The sequence below is a fragment of the Mycena indigotica genome, assembly GCF_014461135.1.
Source record: "Mycena indigotica strain 171206Taipei chromosome Unknown Mind.scaff0018, whole genome shotgun sequence".
NCBI classification, from domain to species: Eukaryota; Fungi; Basidiomycota; class Agaricomycetes; order Agaricales; family Mycenaceae; genus Mycena; species Mycena indigotica.
This window is the reverse complement of record NW_023503017.1, coordinates 764,834-786,559: the sequence shown is the minus strand read 5'-3', so window position 1 is coordinate 786,559 and position 21,726 is coordinate 764,834. Positions and strand designations below refer to the sequence as shown.

The window sequence follows — 21,726 nt, the reverse complement described above, 5'->3', positions numbered from 1 at the left end:
GAGGAAGGAGTGGAGGGGGTGGGTGGGCAGCATTGAAGACATGGCGGCCGCGAACACGAGCAGGGATGGTTTCATTCATGAGTTCCCAATGTGGCCATCCAGATGTTGCAAAGTCCTTGAAGACAGGGTGAGACTTAACAAGAAGCTCCCAGGTTGGTTGGTTGCTCTCGGTGACATTGAAGCCATTCTCATGGGTATATGTCCACCAAGAGACACCATGGTATCGGCCCTGCAGGACCTCCAGAATGGCTTGGTGTATTTTGCGCCACTAAAGGTATAACTTGAGTATAAATAAGAAATAACAAGCCTGAGAACATACCTCCCGCCATTTATTGGCTATTGACAAGGCTGTCTTTGGACAGCCCTTCTTTGGCGGCCCAAACGAGGCCAGATGGACGGCACATTGATTGAGAAGGGTCCTGATTTCCGCCCTGTCCGAGGTTGGCAGCGCGGGAATGGAAGAATTCAATAGCGCGGCGTGTGTCTGGAGGGTCTGCTGTCCAATTGCAGTGATCCTTGCCAGTTGGCATGGTCGTAAGGACTTGGGAAGTGCGAGGAAAGAGGCGGGAAAGGTTTTTGTGCGCAAGTCACGCATAACACGCATAATGTCACGGTACCATCAGCCATCATTTGTATTACATTACATTACATTCCGCTGTCCGTAGTGGCTCTAAGGTAGTTCTTCAGACGATCTAAGCGATAGAGTACATGGTACACTATCACACATTATATACGTGGGCCTGCAAAGGGGGGTGATCGGACACCCTGGCCTCTCCTGCTCCTCCTCGCCCCTGTTCCTGGCCGCAGAGGGGACGATCGTACATCCCTTGCAGGCCAGGCGCTACTCCTAACCTCCTAGCACTCCTCCTCCTCAGTCCCTGGTGTCGAGTTGGGCTTGGCGACGGCTCGACACGTCGTTCTCGGTCACGTGCTTCCCATGTGTGCATTCCTCCTACTGGGGCGCATGTTCCCCGTCGTCACGTGCTGCGTGCTATGGGCCCGCGATGGCCCGACACCAGCGCCGGAGCGGACGGGCCGGGTCTTATCCGTGACACTATGTCTATTAAAAATTAGGGAAAAGCAATAAAGTGTACCTGATATATTGAAAATAAGTGACAAATTGCCATTATATATGACAAATCACACTGATATATGACAAGTTAGTAGAGTAGAGCACAGGGCAGGGTCAACCCGGGTCCCGCAGGGTTTCAGGGTAGGGTCTGTCCTGAGGGTCAGGGCAAGGGGCTGTCAAGATGCCTATCACGGATATAGGGAGGGGGGGAGAGGGTCTCAAGCCCTAGAAAAAAATATTTACTGAATGTCACCTGTTATACTCGGCATTTTATACGAATTTTTTTGGCATGTCACACTGGGTTTGCTATTTTTGCGTCCCAAAAGGGTAATTTTGCGATTTTCTCCAGTGCCAAGAATTTCCTAATAAGAAAATTATATGAATTGAGATTTTCGTATGTGATGTCATGGCATTTTGGCGATCCAAAATGAGTAAAATAGTACAATATATACTGCTCGACAATAAAAGCTCAAGAATGAGTTTCCCATCTGATGAAATGTCCTTACTAGAATGATAAATGAAGTTATAGAGTAGACTACCACTCACATAGGCAAAGACATCATACATCTCTCTACTCAACTCAGAATATAGGAACTCTGGACCTAAATACTAGTATGTGAATATAATCAAATATACAAGCTTGATGATATATTATACTCAAATTATATTATATTATAATCATACTTATTCATATTTAGGATTTCAAATTTACATCCGGCCGATGTTATAATGATAGTATTCATAGTATATCCCATATTGATTCAAAGATATTCCCGCTACCTTTAGGTGTGGGTTTATAGACAAAGTTCCCTGTTTTTATGTGTAAAATCCTCGATCTGTCGAATACATTTCTCGATAGGTCATGTGTTCTGTCACACTTGTCCGTCACACATCTCGTTCTTGCTCATTACCTCTTGTTGCTTCCCCGCTCGCAATGCCCTGCTCTCCCCAAGATATCGCAATGGTTGATGTGCAAATTACTCAGCAAAGTATGTTCCTCTCTGTTTTCATAGGACTCCTCTGATATTCATTGTCGTAGCGTCAACAAAGCTCTTTCCACCAAATGATTCAGAATTACCTCCCTCCAACAATCCAATGGGTCGATATGAGGATGAGGGAAGTGTCCATTCTGCTGGTGCGTTATATTGCTATCTCTCCCATACTCCGTTGATGCTCATTTTAGACGAACGAGCCTCTGGACCAGAAGACATGGAAGTGCCGAGTCGATCTGGTTCGGTTGCTTCTACTGCGTCAGCTGCAAATCTTTGTGGCTTCAATATACTGCATGATAACATATTTGGAAATAAATCTACTCGTTCCCACCTCTCTGTCTTCAAACCCGATATTTCTCGTCTACACCATCTCATGTCCATTCACGGTCTCCGAGCAATCGAAGATATCAAACAGTGTCGGCTTCTGTTACTCTCCCATCTTATCACCGGGGCCTGTGCCAATCATGAAGTCCATCGGTATGAAACCCCTCGTCCCGAACGAACTGGTTGTCGAGCCATTGCGCGTGGACACACATCTGCCAATGAGATTTCTCTCAAAATACTGCGGGAATTAGCTTCTGCGCGTTCATTTGAGATTGAAACTGACCGCCTACTGACGATATCGACTGCATTGGGAATGAAGATCCACGAAAATTATAGCAATAAGCGTCGTGACATCCAAGCAAGATTTCGTCAAAAGATACTTGTACTCGAAGGCAATGATCTCGGTGCGCAATCTGTGACCCAAATATTCACTGGATTTGAAGAGCAAACCCTTCCTATGTTGCGATCCATTTGCGCACTACATTGCATTGATGTACCAGCTGCTTCGAAACGGAAAGACCTTCGTAAGCTGTTACTTGACCATTTTTCGTCTGGTTCTTGCTCTTCTAGTATCAATGCCGATGCCACCGGTTGCGCGAAGGTACATGATGACTGGCGTAACTCGGACTATCCAAACGTACACTGGGATATATATTTTTTGTCTTCGATTGTCAATAAAATTCAGCAACGACCACTTCGAGAGCTTCTCATGCAGCGCGGGGTAGAATTTGATGATACCTTTGGGTTGGCAAAGCTACGCCGCGTACTCAAAAAACACATCAAAACTTTGAAAAAAGGAAAATCTTCCCGACATGTTGCAACATATCAAGATCGAGTCCAGCAACATTATGAGCATGAGGAGGCTTTGGATCAAATACATGAGAATTGGCCACAATTGGTTGACACCAGTCTCAAAAACAAACTAATTGGAATGTTCAAGGATGCAACTTCGTCCAAAACCCTGCGAACATATACCTGTGCGTCATGCTCCGAGGAGGATTACATATCAAGCAGAGTCATTGTCCATATGTCTGATTTCCAACCTCATCTTCTTTTCAGGCCTGATATTCGTCAAGTAGAGGATGGGTTCCTCCAAGATGACAAATGGCTTGATTCTGATTCCAATTATCATCCAGACCTACGTCCTGTATTGATTAAGCACCCAAATATACTCGTCGATCCTCAGGGTGTAATATCTGGCCGAGAAGACGATGACCCTGCTATTTCCGTGTGTAAGACATGTTGGTCGGCATTGAAAAATAAGAAAGTTCCGCCATTGGCTCTTGCGAACCGAACATACCTTGGGCCTGTCCCACCTGAACTCCGTGATCTCACTGTCGTTGAGGAGGCTATGATTGCACGGTGTCGGTCAAAATGCTTTATTATCCAGTTGAAAGACAATGAAAACGGGGTTGATCTGCCAACAACACAGCGTGGAATGAAGGGAAATATTATTATTTACCCACAGAAACCTTCTGCTGTTGCAACCTTGCTTCCACCACCTCTGGATGATGTGGCAGCACCAATATGTGTACTTTTTGTTGGGGCACAGAAACCAACATCGGAGTGGCTGCGAGAACATGCTAAGCCGTTGACTGCTCGACCATCTAAAGTTCGTAGTGCTCTACGTTGGTTACAAAAGCATAATCGGCTATATAAGGATGTACAAATCAATGAAACTGTTCTGAATTCTATGGAGGATGTTCACCTCTTACCAGTCCAAATTCAGCATTCCGAATCAACTGATGATGCTCATACAGATACATATGACTTATCTTCAGGTTCTGCTGCTCGTGAACAGTTGCATTCTGCCCATGATGAACATGAGATACCATGGGAAAGTCTTGTAATTACCGATGTTGATGCCTCGGCAAGTTCTCATATTCTACGGAAAGCTGCCCTACGCCATGCCAAAAAGCCAGGTGGAAAATATTTATCTATATATCATGACCCAGATCCTGTAGATGAATTTATGAACCCCGAACTTTTCCCAATGATATATCCAACACTTTTCCCATATGGTATTGGAGGGTTTCAGGATTCTAAACGGGAAAATCCTCCTTCTATGACGAGACATATCAAGCATTTATTTAATATTAGTGATCGTAGATTCCAAGAACATTATTCTTTTTTATTTACTGCTTTTAATATGCTCCAGAGGCACAATTTGCTTTTGCATACTAGTCTTAAAACTGAAAAATCAAATTTTAAAAAAATGGCAGAGCAGTTTGCATCGGTCAACTCAGATGTTATTGCAACGGTTGTTAATCAATTCAGTCAAGGTAATATGTCTATGAGTGATCTATCTGCTGATGAAAAAAAAGTTTTTCGTTTGATGCAAGAAGTGACAGGCATCAGCAAGCATGTCCAAGGTTCCATTGCATCACGTATGGAGATGAGAAATGAAATACGTGGGCTGATGGTTGATCAGGGTATTTCCAAGTTTCTATATCACAATTAACCCAGCAGATGTGTTTAGTCCAGTTGTCTGTTTATTAGCTGGGGAAGAAATTGACATTGATAATATTCTGCCTGGGCAAGTGCCTGATTACTGGAAACAGGCAATTTTAGTTGCAAAAAATCCTGCTGTTGCAGCAAAATTTTTCAATATTTATATGAAAGCATTTATATCTTGTTTGCTTAGATATGACCCCAGTCATAAAGACATTGAGGGTGGTATTCTGGGATTATGTAAGGCTTATTATGGTTGTGTTGAAGCCCAAGGCCGTGGTACACTTCACTGTCATATGCTGGTATGGCTTGAAGGAGGGTTAAACCCAAATGAGATTAAAGACCGGATTCTTCGAGATCCTGATTTTAAAACACGTTTACTGTCATTTCTTGAAGATTCAATTGTCAATTTTATTCCAGAAGACCCTTTACCAGATACTTCTATTCCTTCAACTGAATATAATCCTTGTTCTGTTCGTGGATTTGACCCTAATCAGTGCAATATTGATCCATCATACTTGCAAAAATTGCGCCAGAAAGACCTGTCTCGACTTGTAGACAAATGTCAATGGCATGAACACACATCAACTTGCTACAAATATTGGCGTGGTTACCCCGAAGTGAAAGAATGTCGATTTGATCTAGATGCATCAAACACGAGAGCAGAGAGTTCAGTTGATCCAGATACTGGTGAGATTTGTTTAAGATGTCTCAATGGGCTGGTGAACAACTTCAATGCAACAATTCTTGAGGCAGTCCGGTGTAATATGGACATCAAGTTCATTGGGTCTGGAGCATCTGCAAAAGCTGTATTATATTACATCACTGACTACATTACCAAAGAGCAACTTAAGGCCCATGTTGCATATGCAGCACTTGAGCTTGCAGTCAAGAAACTTGCTGTATTTGATCCAACTGATGATGACATCACCATCCGCGCTAAAAAGCTACTGCAAAAGTGTGCATATGCTTTGCTGTCCCACCAAGAATTGTCTGGTCAACAAGTGGCTTCATATTTGATGGGATTTGAGGACCATTTTACCAGTCATAAGTATGCCAAGTTGTTTTGGTCATCTTTTGAGTCCGTCATCGAATCTCAACTACCATCTCCGGAATGTTATCAGACTACTGAACAGGCCAACCCAGAAGACACTATCAATGCTGAAGAGAATGGTGATTGTACCGATGAAGGAAATTTGGATGCCAGTCCCGAGGCCTTATCAGATACAGCTGGTGGATTCGATGCCCCACTAGACCTCAATGAAGACGAGGAGGTTGCATTCGGTTTTGGAGATAATGGTAGTGTCACGGAAATTCCATCAGCGGTTTCGGATTATCTATATCGTGGTCAAGAACTTGATAGAGTATGTGTGTGGGACTTCATTGCCCGAGTTCAGAAGGTAACCAAAAAAAGGGCCAATTTCAAAGTTCAAGAGGAATCAGAGCAGCCTGAGGATGTTTTCCTGAACATTGGTATTGAAGAAGAGGAATCCGGGACAGAAGATGAGTCCGCATTGGAATCAGTTATGGATTCTTTGCACTACAGACGTCCTCGTGTGGATCTGCTGCAACCCCATACCCAGTTTGACACTCATATTCTCTATGTGACACATCCTGATAATAGGCAAGTCCCCGTTCCAATGGGGAAAGGGCTACCACGTCGGGACCTACCTGCAACATCAGTCCGTTTCAAACGCTTGATGCTTATTCTCTTCAAACCTTGGCGAGTTGTTGGAGACCTAAAGCCGAAAGAGGCAACTTGGGATGAAGCATACACTAGTTTTCTCAATGAGTGTTCAGCGGAATATCTGAAGAAGATGGATAACATGCAAGTGATCCATGAATGTCGTGATAGCAAAGATGACTATTTTGCAAAGCGATGTAGTCGTGCAAAAGAATTTCGATGCTTCCATCTCCGCAAGACATAGGCAAGGAAATCTTGTTACTGACGACTTCCTGAGTGCCGATGATACACAGCAAGAGATACTTGAACACCTCATGTCACTCAAAGAATGTCGCTCAGACAAGACAGCGCATATCGGGAAAAATATATTGGAATGCCTCCAATACGCAGAATCGGCAGGTATGTATCAACCAACTGGCCACCGACCACCGAACGAACCCAAATATGGCGAAGCGATAGTTGAAGAATCGGATACGGAGTTGATCTCTTCTCATAACATTGAAGATAGATGGCGACATATCTATGATGAGCGGAGGAAAGCAGTGAAAAAAGGGCAAAGAAAAGGAAAGCAGACATCACTAACAGACGACAGGTTGGTTGCCGATGCCGGTCCAAGTGCACGAGTAGAAGAAGAGTTGTCGAGTATACCTCCCGTTGCAAGGAGTCAATCCGTCCTTACTCCGTCTATTGTTGGGGACTTTGAGAAAGATCAACCATTGCTACCTGTAGATGTAGATGCCATGGCTGCAAAGTGGACATTGAATGACGAGCAACAGAGAGCATTCCGCATCATTGCAAATCATTCAATGCAACCTGATGCAACACAACTAAGAATGTTCATTAGTGGCCCCGGATTATCGATGCTTTGACTGACTTCTTCGAAATGCGCAGCCAGTCCAGACGTATCAGGTTGTGTGCCTTTACGGGTGTTGCAGCGAGAAATATTGGCGGAATGACTTTACATTCTGCTCTCGGTTTAATGCAACATTCAGCAAAGGAAATGCAAAACGCGGGTACTGCACGGAAGCAAGACTTGATGTCAATGTGGGAGGGAGTCGATTACTTGGTGATTGACGAAGTATCGATGGTTGGGTGCGGGCTACTTCATGATGTGAACAAGGCTTTATGCGAAGCAACAGGGAAAAATGCACTGTTTGGTGGGATTAATATAATATTTGCAGGTGACTTCGCACAGCTCCCACCTGTAGCGGAAACAAAGCTGTTTTCTCGCGTCGGAGGTCGAAATTTCAAGCGAGCAACAAAGCAGAGCGAAAGGATAGTTTTCGGAAAATTACTGTGGATGTCAGTTGACACAGTGGTCATACTTACACAACAGCAACGGCAGTCAGGCCCAGAGAATCAGAGATTTGTCGAACTACTTCAACGGTTGCGCAAAGGGTGTTGTACGCATGATGATTGGGAGTTGCTCAATGAACGTCTGATCACAGTTGACCGCCCTGACTGGTCTGATGAGGACGTCCGTACCGCTCCAATTCTAGTCTCGCAAAACGAGGTTAAGGATAAGCTGAACGAAAAGGCTACTTTAGCGTTCAGTCACCATGCCAGTAGGGACTTACATTGGTACTATTCCATCGACAGTCGGAGTGGCGAAACAATTGATGATTCTGATCTTCAAGATTATCTGCACAACTTACCGACAAGCGATACAAGTCAGCGATTGGGGAAGCTACCACTCGTTGTTGGGATGCCAGTTATGATAACCCATAATTTCGACGTTGCTGCTGGTATTGTGAATGGCAGTCGCGGGTTCGTGCGTAGTATTCGGTATGAATTGGGCATAGGCGGTCAACGTCATGCTGTATTGTGCGTAGTATATATTCCGGATATGACAGGCCCAGCTTTACCAGGGCTACCTGAGAAGCATGCAGCAGTGATGGCTGAAAAGGTTTCGATGAAGTTTACGCACCCTTATACGCAGAAGAAGTGCACTATTGAGCGGACACAACTTCCCTTGGTCCCAGGTTTTGCAATGACTGTCCATAAAGCACAGGGCCAAACCCTCAAGCATGTTATCGTCGATCTCAAGGGATGTCGGGGCACTGAGGCACCATACGTCATGCTCTCCCGTGCAAAATCTCTTGGTGGTGTGCATATTTTGCGGCCATTCAGCTTGCGTAAAATATCTTGTCATCCTTCTGAGGAAACACGGAATGAGTTTCGCCGCCTGGATGTCATGCGACTGAGGACAATAGCTGAGTATGGTAACGATGACGAAGCCGCGACCGCTCACACTTTACTCAACTCAATCGGTGTAGACCAAAGTGAATCAAGGATTGCGGTGTCTATTGAGAGCGGCACTCGGGACTTGATACGCTTGGAGCAAAGTGCGGCTCGTGATGTGGCCCAAATGGAGCGATGGGATGGTGAGCATTTGACAAGAGGACGAGCTGGTCAGAAGCGGCAACGCCATCGACTGGAAAAAAATGCAACTGCAGTTGAGCCATCATACGGTAATAGAGCGCATGACCAGGTCGACGTACCTGACAGTGCTGACCTTGTACCCGTCACAGCACGCAAACGTCGGCGTCTCAGGCTGCAAGCAGAGGCATCTGAGACAGTGTCGGCCATTTGACAAGGTGTCACGCTGTCAGTCACATTTCCTCCAAAAGACCGCGATTGCTTTTGAGACCTTGGTCGAATCTCAACGTCTTGTTATGAAGGTCGGCTGACCGGGCTGCAGAGACTTAAGAAAGGCGGAGTGGGTGGGTCTTTCGTGCACCATCTTCGCTCATCTCACTTACGATGGCTCCCAAAAAGCCCAAACTTGATGATGTGCCGTCGTCATCTGCTGTGCTCACTCATCCGCCAGTGACCTACGAGGATCGCAACATTCGTGTCGCTGGTACCGACAAGACGACATACGAGGACGCAGTAGAGAAACTCAAGGCAGCCGGCAATGGACGTCTTCTGTGCGAGCATGAATATCCTGTCACTTTTTCTGCTCAGATCAACAAAAACTCTGGCCGCGATTACTTCTTCAACGATGGGAAGCCAGCAGTTTTCTTCTTTATGGGTGAAATTGCCGGTATCGATGATGGGACCGCACTGGGAACGGCTGGAAATCAGAATTTCTCAGAGGTACGCTATTTGTCAATCGTTCATATACTGTACCGCTGACCGTCAATCTAAGAAACCCATTTCAGCTTCAACTTGTGTTCGTCTGCGTCTTCGAATCGATAAACCTTCGGAGGCCCCACTTGAAGTCAGCAATATGTGGAAGAACAGTTTGGTAACCTTGGACAACATCGCATCATACGATGAAGATCATGAGGAGGATATCGACGAGACGTGGGCTGAGCGAGGTTGGCGGGCGGGTAAGGAGTTATCTGGGTTGATTGCGTTTATTAACCTCTTCACAGGACCTTTATGCTACAGAGTTCCTATTTGGGCGTAAAGGAGCTCTTCATGGGCCTGCTGAGCTCATCACTGTCGTCAGCGAACCAATTTTTCCTCGTCCAAATGTAAGTTTTATTTTGGTTCGCATATATTCATATATTAACGAGTTCACAGAAGAACTCGCCTACTAGTGGTGCTCGCAAGCGCGTGCGTCATTCTCGCAAGACAGACACGCAATCTTCACCTGCTGCAACGGACGATGTAAATATGGATCCTGATCATATGACGACCCAGCCTGGTAAGCTTGTGGTCCTCGTTGTCTTTTCGATCTGACAATGTATGAAGTTGGAGGGTTGTATCCCATCTCAACTATGCCAGACGCCGACCATTGGATGCTGCGTGACCTTCCCGACTCTGTCGCTCAGCTCAACATCCGCAATCGTGAGGGTGATCTGGTTCGTCCTTGGGAGTATGCCGAGTGTCTCAAGCCGGGAACGCTGGTTATCATTGCAGCTCGACCAACCTGTTATGTATTTGAGGGTGGGAAGTCTGTAAACAAGGTGCGAACATTTTGTTGGTATCGAAAATGACAGGTTTGACTATCTAAGTCTATCTTCAAAGGTCTACATGTTTGTCATGTCGTCGTGCCAGATCGTGGCAGCGTCGCCATCTGCCGTTCAAGATCATTCGGTTCGCGTTCAGAAGGATACGAACGGGGCCAAAAGAATTCGCCGAAACCCAGGTAGCGGCGCGAAATCGGCGGGAGGCGGCGCTCCCGGTTTTTTTGTAGACAATATCTCCGCGAGTATTGGACATAATAGCACACTGTATACACCATTCGATAGATCTCGTCGAGTACGCTCGAGCCCACTATGTTGCGGCGCGAACGATGCTGTCATTCTGTGTCTCTTTGTCCTCTCCGTCGTCCCTCCACACACAATGCTCGTCAGTATGAAGTCCCGCGTCACTGGCAGTCATTGATAGAATGCCCTATATCTCCAGGATCGAGTTTTGGGGTTCCTTGGAAGGCTTCTCCCCGACGACATACCTACGTCCGATGACGCAGATGAGAGCACAACAGACAATGAAACACCGGCAGGATTCGAGAATCTACCCCTCTGTACGTCCACGTTAGATGTTGGATGGGAGCTCACACTGGCATGATCCTAGTTCATGCTTCGACGCTTCGCTCAATCGAAATTGGCCACGACAACACTGGTAACATTGCATACTTCGACAAGCCAAGTGCCCCTTCATGTACGTCGCCCATACTTGTCTTGCAAATGTGAGGCATAACGAATTTGCGGCTCAGCTTTGCACCTCTCACGCGCAAAAGAAACCACTGTAAAGCGCCAGAAACTCACGAAGGCCGACCGTAGCGCTGTCTTGTCTTCACGGAAAGTTATCGCAACATCTTCAGAGAGTGAAGCGAGCGAGGACAGTGTAACATCTGGAGAAGGAAACCTGCGGCGCCCCTGGAATCCTCGCCCTGATGGTCAATTCACGCGAAAAGTCTCGCGGGCATGGTATGAGGCGGCACAAATTTACTCTTCACGGGGCCTGGGAGGGGCAGGGACGCAGGCCTGCTGATATTCCCGGAAGTAGACGCGCTGAGAAGCCCGAGGATGGATGGCACTCGGTACGGAAATGTCTTGGTGTCATGAAATGCGTAAGCAACACCCTGCGGCGTCATCATTCGTCCGCAAAACAAAGCAGCATGGGCGGGACGGACAGTTGAGCAGAGGATGCCCCGTCTGTCACGGCAAGATTATAGAGCATAAGTGCCGCGTCAAATGCGAGTCTTGGGTTTACCGCACAGGAGCGATCTTCAAGCACCATGGTATTCATCATCACGACAACGCTCCGGCAATACATCTCTCCCAACGCGAGGATCGGAATTTCCAGCAGATTGTCCATGAGCATCCACGAATGGGACCTGTCAAGCTTCTGACGGGCCGGCCGGGAATCAACGGTCCAGGGGATTCTGTTGCGAATATCAGTCCAGTGCTCGACAATCCGGGGCGAATCCAATATGAGCGCCGGAAGCTGATCAAGCCGGCGATTCGTCTCAATAGCAAATATTTCCTACCCGCCCTTGAGAAATTGCGCCAAGAAAATCCCGAATGGACGATTTCTTATGAAGGAAGTAACGGTGTTCAACTTGTCATCCTTCAATCGAACTGGCAACGTCGCATGGCAGTCAAGAACAGCATTTCTACGGAGGCGGTCAATGGGATTGTCACGGATGCATGCCACGATTTCATTTCTATGGAGGCGGTCAATGGGATTGTCACGGATGCATGCCACGATTTCTTCACAGAACGGACGCACCTGCTGTTTCTCAGTTCAACATTCGAGGCACAATTCTTGAAATGTTGGATTCCCATTCTTATCTGTTTTTCGAACGGCGCATCGGCAGAACATTATCGGCTATTTTTTGCATTTCTCTTCGCTGCGATCGTGGCACGGTGCAAAGAGAAGGGTATCAAGTTCACTGATGAATTCCTTGCTAACGTGAGTCAATAATGTCGTCCACGATTAATTGTTCACCTTCCCTCAGGTTGTCGACTTCAGTCAAGCTCAAAGCAAGGGTTTTTCCGGAGCTTACGTTGATCTTCGGCGGAGCCAGGGCTCCAAATGGACAAACAAGACAGATTCCGAGCTGGCACAAATTGGTGGTGCACTCCTGAAAGGATGTCTGCAGCATTTCTCAAACCAGATAACGCGCGTCGCTAAGATTAGTCATGTCGTACCTCCTGGACAGCAGGCCCGATTTCGAGAATTGGCGCAGCGGATGCTCCGAGCAAAGGATCTGGATCAGCTCCACGCCTTCGGTAACGACCTGATGACCGCATTTGAGCATGCTACTCCATGGGCGGAATGGTGGCTGCGAGCCGACCACGCTCGAATGCTGTTCGCTGCAGCGAGAGAGATGGATCCCGCTATCGCAATGAGCCTCCCCGATACCACAAACGCTGCCGAAGCAATGAACAGCCGTATATATGCGATGGCGGAGCGGAAGAACCAGTTGATTCCTGGACTGGCGGCGCTGATTCGTGTTGGTGACACATTTGAGCGACGATACTATGCTGCGAAAGGTGCTTTTAAGTTGTTTCTCGTGACTAATTTCTCACCTGTACAGCGGGAAACAAAATTTTCTACGGTGCCGATCCGCAGCACTGGAAGAAAACGAAGGCAGTGTTTGGTTACACAAAGCATACGCGGCATCAAAGTAGCAAGAAAACTGTTTCGGATGGTCGCCCACCGGATACCATTGCAACGTTGCAAGCTGCCTCACGCAAGGGTAAAAAGACGGTAGCTGATCAATACCAACGGGCCTATAAGTGGGATCAACACTCATGTTCGATCGATTCATCGCTTACCGCAATTTATTCGGCACTGAGTCGTGACCCTACATGGATTCGACGCCTCCAAGATGCCCTACCGATGCCGCACATAATACACTCGGTTGCAATGCTCCTAGAAAAACAGATCTCCCAGTCCTCACATACGGCGTACGAGCCCAACGGTTGTGCAGAGTTGACGAGAGGTCGCGACCTTTTGCGGTTACAACTGGTGAAGATCAAGGCCATGCGGGGTGTTGGACTTTCGGACAGTATTTTGGTGAGGCTGAACATACTCTAGTAATTGAGACTGAGCTTCGATAGGGCTGGCTGAATGAGATACTAGCAGATGAAATCAAAAAATGCAAGTCACGCACCGACATGTCTGGCGAAAATAGCGCTATCGCTCTTCCGTGCCCAAGCTGTCATCGTAAAGAAGTGCCAGGGGGAATCGCCGACCGCTACTGAGCACTGGGAAGTCACCAATCCATTTTGGCGTTCCCCGTTTCGCCTTTCTCGGGATGATCATAAAAGCCATGGAGGTGATCTTGAGAAATGGATGAGATGGGTCATGTTGCCGAAGCAGTGGACTGCCGTCGCTTGCTGGCGACAAGCGGATGGAGGATCAGTATGCGCTGGGCTCGCATTATCAAAGGAGTTCATCATCGGAATCCCGATTGTACTCACCGTCGAACTAGGCGAGGATGGCCAATTCTCCTGGATTATCCCATCACATCTCGCACCGCTGGGCCCGACATTTGCAACGGCGGGGTTGGGAGTCCGGTATAGTCTCTGCGCGGTAATCTTCACAAATCATACGGAGAAACGGGGTGATAACTCACACTTCTTCACCCGATACCACATGGCAAACAGCAACGCAATATACGACTACGATGGAATGAAGCATGCCGGGCACGCGATTCGTTTGACCGGCAAGAAACTAGCTCGATGGATGACCGGGTTGTCGTCCGATTTTCAGTCCATTCCCGAAGGCTACCGCCCAATGGCCATTGTTTACCACCTAGATGGAGGTGAGACCGCGCAAAGGGTGTTCCTAGAACAGCGGGAGAGAACAGCGCCATGTGGCTTACAACTTGGGCGGTCCTTGTCAACGGATCGCTTTTGGACTATCGCACGCCTCGAAGACGCCAATCACCTCGAGGAACTGACTGTCGATGAGCGGGGAGTCTGGGCTGGTACACGACATCGTGCCGAGACCAGGGAGTATACTCGAGACGTCAACAGCTCGCCTGTGAAGCTAACAAAACGGGATCATGAGAAGGGGCTGAAATCGTTGGCAAACCATCTGGCAGCACCTTCGAAACGCATCATGATTACTGACACCAGTAGCGAAAGCGACAAACCTATTGCAGTTCGCAAGGCCCGGCGAAAGATCACAAAAACGGCAAAGGTGCAGTCAACCCCCGAACGAACGGAGCCTGAAGATAAGCGTCAGCCTTTTTCTGACCAGCATCGTGAAACGAGGCTACTCCAACCTAAGAGCTACACATCGTCATTGGGGATCCCTCACGTTCGAAAAACTCGTGATCTGCGGCCCAATTTCGCCAAGTCATCGCAATCTGACGATTCTGTCAACGAATTTTTACTCAAGAGCGCCGCATTTTCCTCACCAAAGGCCGCACCCAGTCTCTCGGAGGACACAGATTCCGAAACCCCTTGCATTTTAAACTGTTGCAGTTGTGGGGAGCTTGGGCTTGACGACACAGATGACATGTGCGTTCAGTGCTCCAAATGTCGATTCTGGAGCCACGAGGCATGTCTTCGCAATGACGCAGACTACAATCGAGACCAGGACTGGCACGATCCGAGCTGCGATTTTGTTTGCAAGCACTGTATTCGTCCCGTTGATCTGTGAGTCTTTTCTGGGCTGCAAGCGAGTTACTCACATAAAGGCCCAGATTTTACCGAAACGAGATCGTTCTTCTACCTAAACCGCCAGCGCGAGTCCCATGGAGTGACAGCTCTGTCATTTGGTACCCTGCTAGAGTCAGGAACACGTCAATAAATCGAACACGGGAACAGTTTACCTTTCGGTCAGTGATATCAGCCCAAAAAATTTAATTCTATAGGAAGTTCCAGCAGATGGAAATTAATTGAAGGCTAGGAACAGTTAGAACTAAGGTAGGCTATACAGCATGGGTAGTAAAATTTAATTCTGTCCAAAAGAAATATTGGTGACTGTATAGGCAGGATTAATTTTGAGATTAATTCTGGATTTGTAATTAATTCTGAATGAAAAATTAATCCTGACAGTAGAATTGAAATGAGAGTAACTGGTGTTGAGTACAAAGAAAGACTACAAGTCAGGCAAGTGTGTATAGTACCACTATGTCAACGTAAGTGGCATTGTCAATTGAGTAAGTGGCAACTTACGGAGTAGTCATTATTATATGCCGCCTTACCTTTCTTACGCAACTTGGCCGCCACCTCCTCAGCTTTCTTTCGCTCACGTTCCTCATCCTTCACAAAGTCATCTGGGAGAGAGCCCTCTATCTCCGCACTGTGCTCCGCAAATCGTGTGTACATCCCTGCTTGCTTGAAGGCATAGGCTTGCCATCCTCGTTCCATCCAGTGTTGAAGATGAGAGTTATTGCTGACTGCCATTGAAGGAATGACATCTAGTGCCGATGTCGGTGAATAGGCTCCAGTGGCAATCTTGGTCCAGATTGTGGCATATGCAGTAAATGCCCGTTGAGTACGCTCAAACTCGGCCTGCAGAATCTCGAGCTCTTCACGTGCACGATCAACAAGCGCCCGGTCACGGAACCACTGGACATGGTCCACTAGATCACGTCAGAAAATGACAAAGCGCCGAAGTGGAAGATCGCACATTCCTTCTCCCACTTCTTACTGTCAGTGCCGCTGGGCTGTTGAGCACGCCAAAACCAAGGCTCGTTCTTCCGTGAATCTCCCACCCGCATATCTAATGCACCCTTTCCGGTTTGGTCCTCCCGGTACAGTGGCTGCAGCATGGCATCATTCTCCGATAGCCCAAGCTTCACCAGCGCATCACGGAGTCGTCGGTAGCGGTGATAAGCCGCATTTTGGAACACACATAGAAAACCACCGTTTTTGTTCGTTTCATGGGTACAGCGCACGTCTAAGAACTGGCATGAGTCCCGAATGGCCAGTTAGGGAGATATCTGCGAGGAGGCGTTTCGATTCGACCGTTGTTGATAGCAACTGGCCGTTCAGAATGACTCTTACAACAACCAAAAACAACAGCAGAGCCCAACCAACATAGAGGATCCATCCAATCCTTTATATATATACCAAAAGGGAGTGTAAACCAAAAGGCATATTCGGTCTGGCACGCGCTGGGGCTCGAACTCAGAACGCTCCGACGAAGGTTCAACCAGGCTTCGAACGGATCAATCCCTGACAGTATTGGAACGCGGTTTCGGAACTTACGCAAGGACAAGGACATGTGGAGGTGCGGTTAAACGGGAAGCATGACTCAGTGGAAACGAGGGCTTGGCTGCAAATTGCGGCGACCTTAACCCGCAACCGTCCAACCGAACAACTCGACAATAGATTGCGATTATCTCGTTAAGAGATTTGCCTAACGGTGTCTGGCGGTTAACCTCAAGTCATGGATATCGATGGAAAGCTAGGAAGTGGAGCAACACGACGATAACAACAACGGTTAGCGGACCGTTCACAAAAACGCATAGACGGTCGCAATAAAGGAGGATTTACAAAGGTCATTGACACCAAACACGCGCTACCGGTCATCTAGACCTGGATTTTCGACTCTGGGCCTTATGGCGAAACGATACCTTACAAATTATGCACATGGACCATCATTCTGTTGTGGCAATTTACCTGATCTTATCATTTTCTGTTTTAGTATTTATATCTCTGTCCTGTATTTGAGCGATTCACGGATTGCCCCGCGTTACTAGGTGCATCTGGGGATCTAGCTTGTCAATATCATCCTGCTAGCTCTTTCATTCAAGTAAAAAGGCGTTGTGATCAAAGAGTTGAGGGTTCCGGTTGCCGTATAAGAGAGTTTCGGTTGGCGTACACTTGGTTTCGGTTGGCGGTCGAGAGTTTAAGGCAGTTAGTTCCTGACTTGAGACGACTCCTTGGGTTTAAGGCAGTTAGTTCCTGATCCAAACGAGTATAAACGGTTCTGGGCATCGTATTGGCGCTTTCCTATTGCTGGATTTCGTCGATAGTACGCTTAAGGACAACCACAAAACAAATCTTTAACAAGATTTCATTCGATCTACCCTACAACCTTGCACACCCGTGTACAGGCTCTGTTTCCAGGGTTCTGCACTCGTATTAGGAGACGGTTATTGGTGGTTGTTGGACGTTTGGAACGGTGTTATACGGTTATCGCTCAGGCAGAACGACTATTTGTTGTTTTGTTGTTGGGTTTTAGTTGTGTAGTGTCGGTCTCATCTCCGGTCTCGTGTATTGCCGTGAATCCCGTGGACATCGTGTTGCTTCACTTTCAAGTTCCAATTCAGTGTCCGGATGGCCGTTCTGAGATCCGCCAGAGCCTCAAACGCCTGAGCATGTCGAAGATCAAACTCCAATGCAGCAAGTTTTTCTAATCTCCATTGGATGCGGATATCTGAATCAAGCATTGAAGGGAGGAAAAGTGATGCGCTTTCGGGGGCTTCGGGGTCAATAACATCCATCATCTCTTCAAGCGAAGGTATTCGGCGAAGAAGGCGAGTTCGGTAAGTCGTGATATCCTTAGCAAGCTTCTGTCGTGCTGAAAGCACCGTTGAGTCGGTGGCGGACAATGCAACAAGCCGTTTAATCTTCTCTCTGCAACTCGTGTCAATCTACAGTCGAATAATTGAGCAGATACACATACTGAGAGTCTTCCGCCTCAAGGCCAAGGCTGATTAGCAGAACGTCACCCTTGCGCCTTGCATCTCCATCAGACAGCGCAGGCTCCTCCTCAATGAGTTTCATATATTGTGCTGCGTGTGTCGGTGGCCCTATAAAGATATATAAGATTTATTGAATTCAGACATCCAACTCATTGGACGCACCATCTTTCCCAAATTGAACCTGGAAGACCGCTCCCCCTTCTCCCACATTTCGCGAGTCATAGATTGCATTCCATTTTGGAACATCTGCTGGGTGACGTTCACGAAGAGCCTTATCGAGCTGCTCAAAGTTTTCGCGTCGTGTTCGCTCCAGACTCTTTGCGTCACGCATTGCGTTCCGAAGGCTTGTTGCTAATGAAAATTCAGGTAAGCTGTTGAAATGAATGTGACAAAGCATACGCACCAAGACGTACAAGCTTATCCCAGTTCCAATGGTCGGAAGTTCCATCAATGACATCGTGACGATGGCCGTCATTCATCTCTCGAGTGCTTCCACCAGTCAAATTGTGCTCTGCCCAGCCCGTTTCAATCAGCTCCCCAGTGAGAAGACCAACGAAGTAAAGGAGATTAAGGTTGAATTCAAAGATGCACTTTTTTTCGTGACCCAAAATGTGCAGTTTACCAATCGCTCCATCAACCTTTTCGAATATTGGTAGCATGTCCGGGAAATTTGTGCGGATTCGCTCGAGGAGCTTGATGCGGTACTGACACCAGATGTCGTATGTCAGTGTAATCCAATGTAGACTCTGAGCTTCTTTCCCTAGTCCATAAGAAAGAGCAAAGTCGGTGAATGCAAAACTAGAATGTGTCAGCAACAACACAGAGCGGGATGCTCATGTACCCTTCGCCCTTGAGCAGGTCGATCATCGCTTGAGGTAGGTAAAAGCCATGGCGGGCACACTGAATTGCGACCACACCACTGATAACACAGTTCTTAAACTTGGCGGTGTTCTGCATCTTACTTGCTTTCAGGTGCGAACATGTTCTGGGCTAAGATGTGTCAGTATAGTCATGCTTGAATGCTTAAGCTATACGTACATCCTCGCTCTTGGGGACCCGCTTCACATATGCTGTTGTTTCCGCTTTCGGGCCAAAGAAGGCTTTGCCGCCATTGAGTGCAATATCGTTCAGATCATCACGCTTATTTTTTCGCTGAAGCTTGAAGTTGCCGTCGGCAGAAACGAACAAGGTGTACTTGTGCCTGCGATTGTCAGGAGTGAAAAGAAGACAAGAACAGTCACATACTTTTCGTTCTCCGGTGCACTGTCGATCATCTCTGCATCAATATTGAATCCAACTTCAGGACAGGCAGGACAGCGGAGAGCCAGACTCTGAAGGCGGCGATGTGGGACATGCACGTCAAAGTTATGCGCCTGTCCGGTCCGCCGTTCAAGTGCCAGGTACCGCCATAGGCGACACGCAAATAGGAACTCGCGATACCGTTTCTGTGGTTGGTGTGAGCAGACGTGAGTATGTCTCCATACAAAGCATACCTCTACAGTGTCAGGTGCCTCATTGTCCGTCAGCTGACAGAGAGCCTTGATATAGTCGTAGGCCGACTTCTTTGAGGCAAGGGCATGAACCTGAAACTGCTTCAGGACGCCGAATGTGAAGGCTGTTCGAGGTTCTTTGAATGTGGCAGGGAAAAGTCGAACAGCCAAAAGCTGCTCCCAGCGCTCGGCTGCTCGTTCGGGACACTGACACCACTGGATTGTTGCTTCTTGGAGCCCGCTTTCGTGACAAATGGTGAGCGGCGTACGAGGCGGACTTGATGCTTGACTGGTATGCGGACAAGATTGGCCACCACAGCCAGGGTGGATAGGGATAGGTTGGTCGTATAGACGAGGAACAAAGCGCTGTCCATCCCACATTTCAATATGGTGAAAAGGATTAAGCTGGTGCGCTTTCCAAACACATGATTGACACCATAGTGGCGAGTTGAAACAATCCAGACAGCGGAAGGTGGGTGAGACTTGGGAGCCGCATTCACATTTTGCTGCTCCGAGGCCAGGATGCACAAATCCGGCAAGAATGTACTTTTGGATGGTTGGTAGGAATGGTAGCACGGCGGTCATAGCAGCAGCCTGGCCCTAGCAGAGAGTAAGCCTTGTCATACGGAGAGAAGCTGTACATACGCACCTGCTTTCGCTCTTTCGGCACCTCCTCTATCTCTTCTGTTGTTGCCACTGCAGGTTCGGCAATTGGCTGAGGAGCATGGCCTGATAAAGGCGGCGGAAGCTCCTCATCTTGATTCCAGCGGGCCTCCGCACCCTTGGTGAGACGCTTCGAGCGAGAGGTGGACCCTTCTGGTTTGGCAGGAATCGATGAAGTGCTTGGAATAGAGGCGACAGATCCAGACGCAATATCCAATTCGGAATCAGCAGAAAAGCGAACGCCAGCGACACCAGGACCCTTCTTCTTCCTCCGCTGTCGAGGAGAGTTCTGCTCCTCTCGCCCTCGTTTCCCGGTCAGCGACTCGGACATAACAGAAGAAGTCAGGAGTAAGTGACGACTGCACTGCCTTACTTGGGTAATCTTGCTCACGTAAGGATTTCGCAAAGCCGGTCAATTTTCGCTCAACAAACTATAACGCTGCTACATAGTAATATAATGGATGCAGTGGTCAAAGAGGCCAGTCTGGCATGTTACGAACTCCTGCCACTCGGATATACAGCACCTCACCATGCTCGAGTGGAATTTTTGTATTAACATTGGCATGAACCCAAGCAGCAGACTTCTTCGAGTTCCCTTGCTGGTATTTCTCAAGGGATGTGTCAGCAGCCCACCCGGCATCATTAAGTGCCAACGTGTTTGCCTTGGTCGAAATTCGGACCTGTTTCATAGATCTTGGGTCCTTCGTACGTCGAAACATAAGCTTTACGGCGGCTTTTCCACTCTGCAAAGTTACTTCACTGAGATATATAGCTTCAACAGCCACATACCTCTGGCCAAAACCAAACTTGGGCTTCGTTTTCACTGGTGTCCTTAATGTGGCGGGGAGGAGAGCGAGTGCGGGCTGACACCTTGTTCTTGGGAGCGATGGTTGTGGTGGGTGCTCCAGCGCGATGTTCAGGATAGACAACAGCCAATGTGGGTGTTTTTCGCCATTTTTCAGCCTACTTAACTCTCGTCTGGCGCATGGACGTGGCATTCACCATTGTCCCCACTCCCTCCCCACCACCCCGTGTACAGGTGCAGGATAACACACCTCCAAGCTCTCCACTCACGGAACTGCCTCCATCTCCACCGATACCCCTTCCACCACCCTCTCTAAGTAGCCGCGGTCGCGGTCGTTGGCGCGGGCGCACACGTGGGCGCGGGCGCGGCGCTGTTGTTACATCCCCACTAGTCACACGATCGCGGAAGCGTTTGCGGAGCCCCGGAAACGAGACGGACCGTCGTCCCGCCAAGAAGATTCGTGCCCAAGGTAAGAACTGGATTGAGTATGAATCTACCAGTGACGCCGATGTTTAAATAACTACATTCTAATGAAATGACATGATATTTATCATCTCAAGTGCAAGATTAATCTGACTTGGATTAATTCTATGTCTTCAATTAAATTCTACGTCCTTAATTAATTCTGAAGTGAGCTCAGGATTAATCTATTATGCAGAATTAATTCTAA

The 21,726-nt window shown here is 47.8% G+C and overlaps 2 protein-coding genes across 2 annotated transcripts; one reads left to right on the top strand and one right to left on the bottom strand.

Moving 5' to 3' along the window:
• Positions 1-9,286: 9,286 nt before the first annotated feature.
• MIND_01413100 (uncharacterized protein) lies at positions 9,287-15,250 on the top strand (the record flags this gene model as incomplete). The annotated part of the gene is made up of 17 exons (XM_037370525.1): positions 9,287-9,622; positions 9,675-9,858; positions 9,920-10,005; positions 10,055-10,178; positions 10,226-10,440; positions 10,502-10,622; positions 10,671-10,825; positions 10,883-11,000; positions 11,051-11,137; positions 11,193-11,406; positions 11,462-11,549; positions 11,597-12,394; positions 12,441-12,978; positions 13,023-13,504; positions 13,571-14,958; positions 14,999-15,096; positions 15,144-15,250. 17 exons carry the CDS (start codon positions 9,287-9,289, stop codon positions 15,248-15,250), a joined length of 5,139 nt encoding a protein of 1,712 aa, XP_037213117.1.
• A 2,556-nt stretch (positions 15,251-17,806) lies between these two features.
• On the bottom strand, positions 17,807-20,582 carry MIND_01413000 (uncharacterized protein; the record flags this gene model as incomplete). Its single annotated transcript, XM_037370524.1, has 10 exons — positions 17,807-17,830; positions 17,892-18,030; positions 18,080-18,206; positions 18,261-18,449; positions 18,502-18,896; positions 18,940-19,088; positions 19,137-19,299; positions 19,344-19,543; positions 19,592-20,188; positions 20,238-20,582. The coding sequence occupies 10 exons, from the start codon at positions 20,580-20,582 to the stop codon at positions 17,807-17,809; spliced, it is 2,328 nt and encodes a 775-aa protein (XP_037213116.1).
• Positions 20,583-21,726: the final 1,144 nt, after the last annotated feature.